This window comes from Hakea prostrata, chromosome 2 (genome assembly GCF_041222555.1).
Source record: "Hakea prostrata isolate BN-2017 chromosome 2, UWA_Hpros_2, whole genome shotgun sequence".
Lineage (NCBI taxonomy): Eukaryota > Viridiplantae > Streptophyta > Magnoliopsida > Proteales > Proteaceae > Hakea > Hakea prostrata.
This window is the reverse complement of record NC_142601.1, coordinates 22,518,545-22,532,463: the sequence shown is the minus strand read 5'-3', so window position 1 is coordinate 22,532,463 and position 13,919 is coordinate 22,518,545. Positions and strand designations below refer to the sequence as shown.

The 13,919-nt window shown below is 36.5% G+C and overlaps 1 protein-coding gene across 1 annotated transcript; it reads left to right on the top strand.

Annotated features, from left to right (window-relative positions):
• Positions 1 to 3,213: 3,213 nt before the first annotated feature.
• Positions 3,214 to 7,368, top strand: LOC149024071 (Sulfite exporter TauE/SafE family protein). The gene is made up of 12 exons (XM_089144437.1): positions 3,214 to 3,621; positions 3,716 to 3,875; positions 4,080 to 4,280; positions 4,396 to 4,457; positions 4,571 to 4,622; positions 4,744 to 4,799; positions 4,893 to 4,979; positions 5,074 to 5,124; positions 5,229 to 5,468; positions 6,395 to 6,488; positions 6,666 to 6,806; positions 6,900 to 7,368. The coding sequence occupies exons 1-12, from the start codon at positions 3,349 to 3,351 to the stop codon at positions 6,977 to 6,979; spliced, it is 1,497 nt and encodes a 498-aa protein (XP_089000563.1). The 5' UTR covers positions 3,214 to 3,348; the 3' UTR covers positions 6,980 to 7,368.
• Positions 7,369 to 13,919: the final 6,551 nt, after the last annotated feature.

Below are 13,919 nucleotides of genomic sequence, written 5' to 3'. Positions count from 1 at the left end.
AGAGTCCTTATGAGTACCACTTGTAGAGACCTTTTTGAGTATAATGGTTGGAGTTTGATCAACTGTGGAAGCCTTATAAGCAACCCTAGCCGTATAAACTTGAGAGAGAGAGGAGGCTAGGGTTTTGTGTGGTTTTCCAGAAATATCCCTAATAAAACTAATATGTTTCATTAAAAATTGACATCAATCTGAAAACCCATTAAAAAGAGTATTTGGATGTTCTTAATCTTCGCCAGTTATGTTAATGTGTGGTTGTATTTGAAGCCTATAGTTGATATTTATAAGAAGCATACCACTGATCTTTACTTTCATGTTTCATTTTCTTATTAAAAAAAAAAAAAGTTATATTAAGTATAGCCTTTGAATATGTACTTTTAAGAGGTATCGATAACTGTTTCTGAGTGCACCGTCCGATATACCAAATGAATGCATTGGATGACATCGAAACTATTGCTTATAGTGATGGATTAGAGTATGTAGTTTTAATTTAAAGCATGATGGAAGCATTTTATTTAGAATTATTAACATTTATATGCAATAGCTTTAATTCATATGTTATGCTTAATGACGCCCTTAAGGAATTAATTGAACCTCATTAATTAATATAATCCCTTGGCTTCTTTAAGAGACTAGTCTAGCTTCTTTTTGTATCTTGAAAATTCTCATTTCAATTAGAACAAACTCTCAATTTAATTGTGTGAGTGACCCACATCATATAAAACCATACAAATTATATCTATGACTTAGACGTCCACGCTGTTTTAGTGGAAGTTGGTTTATAGCTGATAAGGAAAGAGTAGTTATCTCCCAAAAGAGAAAAATAAGAAGAAAAAAAAAGTTTAATTCATTAGATTTCATTTTACTGAATTAATAAGTTTGTTTGACTTCCCAAGGGAAAAGGAAAAGGGATGTTGATTTCAAAGAGATTTGAAATCTTAACATCTTATTTATAAAGAATTTGTCTTTTAATAGTCGATCAAACCCTTGAGGTCTTGTATATTTAATATTTTTCTTAAAATAAATGTTGGTATCATTTTTTTTTTTTTTTTTTTTACATTTTGAATTATAAATATTTAAAATAAGTAAGATGAAGGATAGATGATACCACTGCATATACTTAAGAGGGATGTCCGTCTTTTAATATTGATAAAAAATATATTTGACCTTTGCGGACGGCATTACATTTCCAGTATTAAAAAAGCACTAGTACCGGAAAAAAAAAATCGTTTAAAGATACAGTGACAATGAATCAACGTAATGATATTCAAATTTGAAAGAGACTTCCAATCAAGAAGATAAAAAATAATAATAATAATAATAATTAAATTAAATTAAATTAAAATTATGAGTAATTTGCATACCCTCAAAATTAATACTATAAATTAGGTAAAATCTCATCAGATCAATTTTTTCCCTCAAAAATCACATCAATTAATTATAAAAGAATGGAACATTTGAATATCCCAACCTCGATGTTGTTCATTCCTTTTATTTGTTTTTGTTAATGTGGAATTGTGATGCTCTCCTAACCAGAGTGCAACACCTATTTAATATATTTTGATTATTCAAAATAAAATTTAATATAGTTTTAGGAACACAAGAGTTTTAAAAATTAAAAATTCATACTCTGATAATTATGGTTTAAATTTATTATATTTAAGAGCAAAGTTAGGATTCAACATTAGGGGACTATAATGATCTTTCCACCAATTGTCGTTATACTTAAAAAAAATTACATGAAAGAGAGGGGACCAAGCGTTGATACTTCACATTGAAAGAAGCTAACAAGACCTCACACGCGCTCACACACACGAAAAGAAAAGAAAAGAAACAAAGAAAGAAAATAAATTAATTTTATAAAACCTGAAACTATAAAAAAATTTCAAAGAGAGTTTAATGAAAATAAACTCTCCTTTCCTAGTATACCCCCCCCCCCAAAAAAATTTTATTTCCTTATTTTTTTTCTCGTTGTTAATGTTGGGTTAATATTGAGATTGATCAAACATTGCTTTCTAAATTTGAATTAGTGCCATTTGTTTCTTCAATTAAAATTTGTGGTCAACCATTAATCACTGAATTGAATTGAGATCTCTACTGACGTGGTGCGTTCGCAACCAGGTACGCAAGCTATAAAACCACTCTTTGACTATAAATCTATAATTGATAAAAATCTACACATGGAGACATGGAGTTAGGTGCTTTGGTTTGCTTTTGTTTTTTGATTTAGATAGATCTTTGATAAATGGGTCAGCTACTTGTCACTCATCCTTATCACTTATACTTATCATTCTATTCATATTCATATTCATATCGACAAAAATAGACCAAATATTTGAAATCAATAATGATATTTAGGACGAAATTTTGAAATTTAAGCCTATTTGGAAGAGATGGATGATGAAGTAAATTCTACTTGGATCTTTAAATTTTAAGAGTTTAAAAAATTTTGAAAATAATAGAGGGCCCACACAAAGCAATTTCTATAAGAAGGAGATTCTCAAATTTGATCTCTAAGGAGAACTTGAAGTCCATCACGAATTCAATTGAAAGGGCTCCAAGTAGACACGTGGATGGTGAGTGAGTAAGGCATTAATAAATGTCTCATGATTTAAAGGTTGATCTAATAGTTTGGTTGGACCAGGCTAACACATTCTCGAACGATTTATGAGATTAAACGGTGAAGAAAAAATGGACGAGGAAGAAGGAAACAATTTTGCTCAATGTTTGCGGCTCTAAATGAAGAAAGGGAATTCTCAAATAGTAGGCAAAGAATTTTTTTTCTTTTTTCTTTTAGCTCTTGTTTGGTTAAGAAATTTATACCCGTTTAGTTGTGTGTGTGAATCCCTAGATTCATGAAATCTAGGGATTTACCTTTTTACACTAAAAACGTAAACGTGTAGATTTACGGGTATGAGGTGAAATCCAGCCGCTATGAAAGCGCAAAACCACAAATTCAGATGACTCTATAGATTTGAAATCTATGGTTTTAAAATCTCTAGACTCAAGTAGACAAACAAACCCTAAACAATGGGCAAACAAAATTGCTTCTCAGGAATTTATAAAAATTCATCTGGACTCTTTGGTTGAAAAAAAAATAAAATTTTTAATTAGAAGGAAACAATCAAACTTAAAACATTAGGCTTTTTGATAGAAACGGATCTTAAAACAATTTAAGGAAGATATTGAAGGAAGTCCCCGACAAAAATTGACTATTATTTGAAAAACCTTCCCAACAATGGCCGTATGGAAACCATTTCGAACGTAAAGGTTAAATAAACCTTGCTTATGTAAGGCATGTGCGGCTGCAAATCTCGCTAGCGCCGGCTCTTGGGCCTATAAAGGAGTTACATGTATCATTTCCGTTTTGAAAGAGAGAGAGAGACACACAGAGAGAGAGACACAGACGGAGAAGGAGAGAGAGGCATAACGGCTATGGCAACCAAGGGCTTCGTTCTGTATCTTGTTACGGGCTTCGCCTTGGCAGTTCTATCTACTTTCTTCCTCGACCAGTCACGAAACCATGATCTTCTGTTGTTTCCATCATCTCCGAATTCAACTCTCACGCAGAGCTACTACTCCAATGGATCTGATGGATTAAGCAGCAGCGAACTAGTTTGGCCGGTAAATCATCCTTTCTACCATCTTCCCTTTATGTGTCTGTTTCTGGGTTTTGGGTTGTGATTGATTTCTTTTAATGGGTTTGTTTCACTTGCAGGAACTTAAGTTTAGTTGGAGACTCGTAGTGGCAACGCTGATTGGGTTTCTGGGTTCTGCTTTTGGAACGGTTGGTGGTGTTGGAGGTGGAGGCATCTTTGTTCCAATGCTCAATTTGATTGTTGGTTTTGATACGAAATCCGCTGCTGCTCTTTCCAAATGTAATCTCTCCTTCTGTGTTCACCACATTGCCAAAACCATAGATTTCTCCTAATTTTATATGCTCGTCTCTCTCTGGTTTTTTTGCATTAAAATCTTCCTTCTGAGATTGGAGAAAAATTAATTTTCAGCACCCACGATGAACTTCGGGATTTTAACCTCAAAAAGGTATGAAAAAGATAAATTTTTGGGACTCTGTGTTGCAGGTATGATAATGGGTGCGTCGGCATCATCTGTATGGTATAATTTGAGGGTGCCCCATCCAACGAAGGATGTGCCCATACTCGATTACGATCTCGCCCTCCTTTTCCAGCCCATGCTCATGCTTGGCATCACCATTGGAGTTGCTCTGAGCGTCGTCTTTCCGTACTGGCTCATCACGGTTCTCATCATTATTCTCTTCCTGGGTGAGTCTGATTCCATAATTTCTTCATTCTAACCAACCCCATTAATCATGTCTGGATCTTCTCTATAATCCTTTCCAATTATGTCTTTTTTTTCTTTCTTTTGCGTCTGAATCAGGGACATCATCGAGGTCATTTTGCAAGGCCATCAGCATGTGGAAGGAAGAGACTCTTTTGAAGGTTGTTTTTGGTTGAAATAAATTATTATTATCATTCTGTTCTTTGTCAGGATCATTTTGTTAAGCAAGTTGTGTGTGCTGTCGTTCTGATTATAAAAAGCAAAAAATTTGCAGAATGAATTCGAGAAGCGACAGGAAGCGGCTCATATCAATTCTTGTGGTGATCGTAAGCATCAAAATTTCCGGAATTTTCACTGATTACTGCCTCTTTTTTTTTTTTTTTTCAAATTTAAAGTTCTGATATATGGGTAATCGTTTAAATTTCGTTTCTATCTTGGCTTTTGCAGTTCTAATTGATGCAGAATATGAACCATTGGTTCCAAAAGTAGAGAAAACCAGACTGGTAGGCCACCACCTCTTCTCTTTGAAACTGTTTTGAGTCCAACATTAGGAAATTATTTGATCCTTATTTTCTTTAACTACCCTTCATTTATAGCAAATATTACGTTTCAACCTGAAATGGAAGAGGATTCTCGCCCTCATGCTCGTTTGGATTGCTTTTCTGGCTCTTCAAATCCTCAAGGCAAATAGTGAATCCCTTTTTCTCTTTTACTCTTTTCGTCTTTTCTGTCTTAATAATTCCTCAAATTCATATCTCCTTGATTCTGGGTTTGCAGAATAGTTCTGTGGTTTGTGGTCCCTCGTACTGGGTGCTCAACTTCTTACAAGTAAGTGAATTGATTGATTAGCTGATGAACTCTCTGGGTTTTCTCTGTTTGAAGTTTTATGCTTTTGAGCTACTCTTATTTCTCAACTGAAATCTTAAATGCAGTTTCCTGTGGCACTCGGGGTTTTTGGGTATGAAGTAGTGAAACTGTACAAGGAAAGCAAGAAGAGGAAACTGGACGGTAACCCAGAGAATGTTTGTGAAGCAACTATAGATTGGACGGCCATGAACCTTACTTTCTGTGCTCTCTGTGGCATCTTGGGAGGCACTGTTGGGGGCCTGTTAGGCTCTGGTGGTGGATTCATATTAGGTCCTCTTCTGCTCGAGATTGGTGTCATTCCCCAGGTAGTCATTTAACTGAAATCAGCACTATTTTTGCACACCCTCTGCTCCTTCTCCTCTTCTTTATTTATATAACTTAGATTTATTTTTTGTGGGTTGTGGATGTGATTGTGATTGTGATTTGGGTATTTATATGTATGATTGTAATCATTTGATTATTGATTTCTGAGTTCTTGGTTGGATTTGATAGTCTAAGATGAGCTAGTTGAATTGCCATTGCTGGACTCTCCTCTGCCTTTGGGTTGCAGAGATTATAGGATTTATTGCTACTCCATACTAACCTCGTCCCTGTACTGTACTGTACAGAACAGGCATGATACATTACTCTCCCCCACATAAGGGGCGCATCTGTGTTACTTTATGAGGATCATTAATTTTATTGTTGGCCTAATCCAATGAATTGGAAGTGGTCCAGAGATTAAAGTATTCGGAAAATAAGAGGTGATATATGGTAGTTGTCTTTAGCATGTCAGAGCAAAACATAAAGAAAGATAGGTTTCTTTATCAGTATAGGCTTCACCTTGATGATTCAGACACGTTTGTAAAATTTGAACCTCAAAGGTTAAGTTGTAACAACTATGTAATATTATAATGTTGACCCCAAAACTAATAATGGTCCCAAATTGTTCAAGATCTTGAGATCAAAAAGAAGGCACCTAGAATGGTTTGAGCAACTAGGTGATCATTAACAATTTGTAATGTTTCTCTACTAGATATTTTAGAAGTAGCAAAAACAAAGAAGCTTTTCCGGTTGGACTAATCTCTCTCCTACCACTGCCTTGAAAAAAGGAGGGTAGTGGAAGAGACCAAGTTTAACTTTGATTTCTCATCCAAAAAAGTAGAAATATTTTGTCTCTTTTCTCCCTTCAACATCAAGTACTTGTAAACAATTGATGAATTGAGCTTTGTTTTTTCTTCCCCTGTAATAGGTTGCCAGTGCTACTGCAACGTTTGTCATGATGTTCTCCTCATCTCTTTCTGTGGTGGAGTTTTACCTGCTGAAGAGATTCCCCATTCCATTTGGTATTGTTTGTCATCCTCATTTCATTTTTATATATTACATCTGCCACTAATATCATTCACTAGCAAAGCTATCAATCAATGCACAGCTAGCCTAGATTGGCCTCAACTGAAAGTATCAATTCTTCTAGGATTTATTTATTTTTGAAAAGCAATCCTCATTTTGTTCTTGGGTTGCAGCTTTGTACCTCATATCAGTATCAATTCTGGCTGGCTTCTGGGGGCAGTTTTTCGTAAGGAAAGTGGTTACAATATTAAAGAGAGCTTCTCTCATCATCTTCATCCTCTCCGGTGTTATTTTTGCAAGTGCTCTAACAATGGGTAACTTTCCAAATGATCCCAACTTTTTATATGTCATAGAAACCACTTATAAGACTTTTGGATATGCGTATTCTTACTTCATAAATTTTGCAGGCATTATCGGTGTTGAAACATGCATCACCATGATACGTGCGCATGAATATATGGGATTCCTAAGTTTTTGTGACAACTGATTTCTTACAATTGCCTAAGCCGCGTTGAAATGGGAGTAGGGATGAAGATCATGAAGATTGAGACATGGGAAGAAACAGAAGCAGTTCAAATAAGAGGTGGGTGTTGGCCAATACCTTATTGTCCAAACCCACATGTATGGTTTGTAAGTTTCATTGTTTCTACACTCAGAAGAGTGTTATTACTACTATTGGTGTCGTCAGTAGATGTGTGTAAGCAATTTGCTTTCACCATCCAACACCTGAATAATGTAAGTTCTCATTTATGTACAGCAATTTCAAGATTGGTATTAAAATTTTTATGTCTCAATTCTCAAACATGAATTATGTCGAAGATGCTGGAAAGCCCTCCTGTTCTATGTCATGCATACAGTTATCAACCAATGCTGGATCAAAAGAAATTTGTAATGTACGAATAAAATGCCTTAAAGCCTCTATATTTGGTGCTGTGTGGAACTAAAATCCATTAGGCTCTGGTATAGACAGAGTACCTGATGCTGACTTGCCATGGGTAGAGATGATCCTTCCATTTCAAGATCTACATCCATTAATTGCTACAGATATTCATGAATAAGACATTCCAAGTTGAGAAGCTAGTGGGTGATTTGTGGTCCTCACTGATTATTGAATTGTTAAACGCCAGATAAGAAGATAACCCAGTTGTGGCCTTGGAGTGTCAAAATGACAGCCACATGCATGGTTTAATCAATGAATGTGTTCTTGATGTTGTAATTTCATTGACATATACCAAAGAGTCCTATGTCATGGCCAAGTTTTAGGGATAACTTCACCTTCTTATGATGAATCAAGATAACCATCAGCAAAAGATTCCATTGCTCCCTCTTTTTCTTTCTGAATCAAAGCGTACAACTGGGTACAGAAAAGTAGGTAAGTCTCGTTTTCCATTTTCATCAAGCTATGACTCAGTGTTGGAGTGGAGGAGAGTTTACTGTTAGTTGTACCTGCGTGTCCTGGTAATGAGAAGACAAGTACGTTCAGATAATTTATAGTTTGTACCCAGAAAGGAACAAAAGCATTATTGATACAGAAAGGAATCGGGATATGCTGTATTAATGCCATTGTACAAGCAATAATTCAGTTCTGATTTACCCTCGCCATTAACGCATGCAAGATGGTTGAATTATTGCCTGAGAGAAAGCCGAAAGTCTTCTTTCTCAAATTAACTTTAAGAAGGGTAGAAGTAGAGGGCTAGTGTTAGAACAGCACGAAGCTACCTGTCCTCTCTGATTCAGAACTAACACATCTTGGTAAAAATGTCCTTCTAATCAAATGAGACTCTTTCTTCGTTTTAGGCCGAGGAACAGTTTTCCAACCCACATTGTTAAATTCACAACACGGAGTCCAATCTAAGAACAAAATTTTCATTTTTAGAAAATTTTTGAAAATATAGGAATTCAAATCTTCTCTCTTCTTCACTTAAGAAATAATTTTATTTTTAAAATGAACATGTATCATCAATCTAATCACGTGAATTACAAAATGTTGGATCCTTAAAAATAGAGAATCTAGATTTGAAACTACTTATTAGATATCCAATGAAGATTTACAAAAAATTTCAATGTCATGTGACTAAATGCTTACCTTCCATGAATATGTGTTGACTGAACATGTATCATCACTCTAACCACGTAAATTAAAAATGGTCCTCAACTTAAAGATAGAGAATCTAGATTTGAAAGTTGAAACTACTTATTAGATATCCAATGAAAAGTTACACAAAAAAAAATTCAATATCATGCGATAAAATGCTTACCTACCATGCATGTGGCGACTTGCTAAGCATTCACACCCTGGAGGCCTGGACATAAATTTTCTATTTTTTTTTTTTCTGGAGAAAATGCATTTCTAAGTTCAAAAATGGGTAGCTTTTGACCAGCTGATTGTGCCCCCAAACAAAGACTGCAAACATGATTTGAACATCTAATAATGCCAAGGAAGTGAGATATAAGTAATACTACTTTTTTGTATCCCTTCATTAATTTTTTTCCTTTTGTCATTCAGTGGTGCTAGCTAGCATCTGATCGATGGTGGGTCAGATGCAAAGGATGCAAAGGATGTCTAAATTTGATGACATGTGAAATCCAATGGGCTTTTTTGGACTTACTCAAGCTCACCCACTCAGAATCAACTGTGATATGTTTGGCTATTATTTGATGAACTTATAACATTTTTTTTTTGGGGGAATGAATAAAAGTAACATGAACACTTAACAGTAGAAGAGACAAGTTCATACATTATATAATCTTTGGTTAATGGATTGGAGAATAAGTGGAGATGGGCATGTTTCATTTCAAAGAATTGGGATTCAGCAATCTTTGATCGACATGATTAATCCAGTAAGAAATAAGTTTGACCCTCGTTTATGAAATTTTATTTTTACCAACCACTTGTTTAGAGTGGAGCATCAGTGGTGAGCTAGCTGCATGGAAACTGGAAAGTGTTGAGGTGGAGAGAGAAGGGTGCCCAAGTTAAAGACTTATTTGCAGATAGTAATAGAAAGTTTCACCAGTTCTGACTAAAGCTAAACTAAGATTCTTCTTCCCATTACTTGGTTTTCCAAAAATTAAGGAAAAAATGAATGATCCAAGGAAATACTACAAGACTAATTTTATTTTCTTTACTCGTTAAAAGTGTATATAGATATGAATACATACTTTTTTTTGGGTAAAATGAAAATACATTCAAGGGACGAACACGGGACAGTAGAAGATAAGACCTCCTGCAGCCACGAAGAGGAGCACGGCCAACGGTCTTACCCTGAATCAACCTGGCCATCCAGGCTAGAGAATCTGCCACATAATTGGCTTCTCTAAGAATAAAACTAAAAATACAATTCAAAGGACCAGCACAAGCAAGAATGTTCACCATCACAACATGTGGAAAAAGAGAATAAGGGGAGACAGCGCGGCCATTAAGCAAATCCTTCACGTATTGCCATAGCTTCTCCAACTTGAATGTCCTCAAATGGGGTAGCCCATGGATAGCCTTTAACACTCTTCCATTATGGTCATGTATAATGACTCCTAGACCTGAAGCTCCCAACTGCCCCTTCGACTCATCAGTGTTGATCTTTACCCATGGCTTTGTCAGTTTCATCCAAGCCACATCTCTACCGGCTGCACTATCACCAACAGTATCAGGTCTAAAAAACAAGCTTGCACCTTCCTAGCACCGAAAAAACTCTATATAGGCTTTTTGGGAGATCTGAATAACCTCCAAAGGACTCCACACCAAGCTTCGAGTTGTTTTTTACCCTCCAAAGATACTACAAGATAAAACTAATATCCTCCAATACCTCCTTTCTATCTTTCTTTAATAAAACAACTAGTTGTACATTATTTAATAACCATTATGCTAAGGATAGGGATTCATCTAAGGGGGGGGGTCCAATAGGGAGTCTACTTCCATACCAAATTGGCCTGCAAAACTGCAATGCAGGAGAATGTGATCAGTTGATTCACATTCCTCCCCACATCGATGACACCTTGGGTTAGCTTTAAATTTCTCCTTATACAGGCTTCCCCTGAAGTAACTCCATCAGCACACGCCTTGTATAAAAATGATTTGATTTTTGGCGTAGAGTTAAGTTTCCAAATTTCTTTCTAGATTTTCTTTGGAGTGTTTTCCCATTTTTCTCTTCTAGAAACAAATGGTTCTAATAGTATCTTTCTCCTTCTTTGTTGCCAGCATAGCATAGGCCAATTTCAGCTGTAAACTCACCTCTCTTCTCAGAACCCCAGCACAACTTATCTAGTTGGGTGTTTACTGGCAATGGAATTTTCGAGATCTCACGAACAATCTCCTATTGAAACAAGGAATTCAAGGCACCATGATTCCACAACCTGGAAATTCAATCAAATTAGCCACCATCCTTACATTTTCCACCCGATTTGGTAGAGCATGATTCCTAAATTTCAACACCTTATACCTATATAATGAAGGAATCCAAGGTTCAATCCAAATATCAATGTCAACTCCATTACCCACTCTCCACAACAACCCTTTGTAAAGGGTCTCCTGACCCAGCACTAAGGATCTCCGTCCCCACCAAGGCCTATTGCCCAACCTTGCTTCAAGAAAAGAAGAGTTCGGGAAGTAAATTGACTTCAAAAATCTGACCCAAGTAGAGTTCGGATTCTTGAGTAATTTCCAAGGAGCCTTTACCAATAGATCTTTGTTTTTGCATGTAATTATCTTTAAAATCTAGAACTCCTTGCTCATTAGGGAGGCATAGCTTGTCCCAAGCCATCCAATGCATATTTTTTTTCTTCTCCTTTCACTCCAACCCCAATAGAAGCTTGAAGTCAACTAAGCAATCTTTTTGTGGTGTGATTTTGGGGGTTTGAAATGCATGCATAGTTGGACATTGGTAGAGCAATGGCCTTTATCAGCACCTCCTTACCCGCCAAAGATAGAATCCTCTTAGACCACCCAGTCATCCTTGAAGAGAACTTCTCATTTAGGTCATGGAACACCTCAGTTTTGAACACCCCAATAATGGAAGGGAGAACCAAGTACCTAGACGGCCCATCTCCATAGGGTATCTTATAATTTACTGCTTGCCTGCTAGCCTTCCCATGTATCTACAACAAAGATTTGAGATTGTGCATCTAAGTTAGCCTTCATAAACACCAAGTGGTCATCTACAAAACAAAGGTGTGAGATAGTCATTCCTCTATTCCTCACAGCAATACCCAAGAAAATGGCAGCCCCTTTTTTTGTTTCACAAGAGCACTAAAAGCTTGACCACACAACACAAATAAAGCTAGGGAGATGGGATCTCTCTGTCTAAGACCACAAGTAAGAGTGATGTTACACCTTATGGCCCCATTAACCATTAGAGAATACCTAACAGTTGAGATGCACTTCATAACAAGGTCAGTGAATTTGTTTAAGAAACCCATTCTAGGAAGAAGAAAAATCAAAATTTTCCATTTCACCCTGTCATATGCTCTTTTCATATCAATCTTGGTTGCCATCAGCTTTTGCTTCCCCTTCTTTTTCTGCTCAACGTAATGAAAGAGTTTGTGAGCTATGAATACATTTTCAAAGATAGTTCTCTAGGAACAAATGCTAATTGAGCCGAATCAATAAGGTCAGGTGAAGATATTCTTCAATCTAACTGCCAAGATTTTGGTTACAACCTTGATGGAAACGCTGCACAAACTGATAGGCTTAAAATGGTTGACCTCCTCTAGATTTGCTTTCTTTGGAATAAAAAAAATCAATGTTTCATTTGGAAGCACCTTAGTTTGAAAGAAACTGCATACAAAATCCACCAGGTCCTTCTTGATAACTTCCCTAAAAGATTGGAAGAAAATGGGAGGGAAACCATCAACCCTTGGAGCTTTTAGGGCCCCCATATCAAATAGTGCAGATCTAATCTTATCTTCATTTGGGACCAAGAATAGTAGCTCATTTGCCAATGGTGGGTTAGTTGAGCGGTTAAAAGCTCAAACTCCCATGGGGAGGTCTTGGGTTCTCACCCATCCGGCGGCATTTCATTTCCATTGCAGTATTAAAAAAAAGCACCAGTACCAAAAAAGAAAGAAAGAATAGTAGCTCATTTTCCTCCTCTTTTAGCCTTGGCATTGTCACTTGTAGAACAAGCTATAAGTCTTCATTATTGCATGCCTCAGACACTAACAAATTTTGTAATGCCCTTCAAACTCATTATAAATCACGAATCCGGATCATCTTTGTGCTCCCCGACGGTTTTACCACCACAAAATCAGTGGGTCCCACCGCTGAAAAATATTATTAAAAAAAAAAAAAAAAACACTCCAATCACCCACCCCTGTGCCCCCTGTATTTTGGGGTGGAAAAGCCGTCGGGAAAAATATTATTAAAAAAAAAAAAAACACTCCAATCACCCACCCCTCTGCCCCCTATATTTTGGGGTGGAAAAGCCGTCGGGGACGGGGTCGCAGATCCGGACTCATAAATCACCTCTTCATTTTGGCTCCACTCTCCACTTCCAAGGTTCAATTTCATAATATGATTTGCCTGTCTACTTTGGATTTTCCAAATATGAAAGAAACGGGTGTTTTTATCTCCACAACCGAGCCAGTCAATTCTTGACTTGTGAGCCCAATAACTCTTCTTCATACTCAAGAAAAATACCCAGTTTCTCAAATAAGTCCTCTCTTCTATCATTTTCCTCATCCCAAGACATGCCTTTGATCCATCCCAATTCCATTTGTAGACTTCTAATCTCATTCTAAATATGTCCCAACACTTCTTTGTTCCACATTTTCAAATAATCTTTGCATGTATTTAATTTTGATAACAGACGAGGAGTGGGATTTCAGTTATCTCCTTTACACCATGCAGATTTTATCACCCTACTACAATCACTATGCTTCAGCCACCTGGATTGGAAACGAAAATATGTGGGGCCTTCTTGGGGTGACCTTTAGTGTCCCATACTCCCTCTCTCTCTATATCTTCTTTCTTCAGTTCCCCATAAGCTCCAGTGAATTTAAATCAAGGTCTACACACATATGGTAGCTTATGTATAGTTCATGGTTGAACCGAACACAGTGGATTTATGGGCTTTTGGGCTTTTTTTGGATAGTTCATTTCAGATCATTTCCATGGGATATTCTGAGCCTAATAATTTTTTGAAAGCCATTCCGAATTGTTTCCAAGCAGGTTTAGATCATCTCCTTTCACAAGTCCAAGTCACACAAATCTGATGCAACGCACAAGAAATCCTTAAATCCTTTTCTGAAACCTTGTAATGGGACTTGACTGATATGTGGAATTCTTGAGTTATTGGAATCCTAAACAACACTCAAAATGCTGTTATTAGGACTTTTAAGATGGAATTTTTGCTGCATTGGTTTACCAACTTAGCTACATTCAATGTATACTATATAGTTCTACGCAGAGATGTTTTACTACTTCAAGGCCTCTCTAT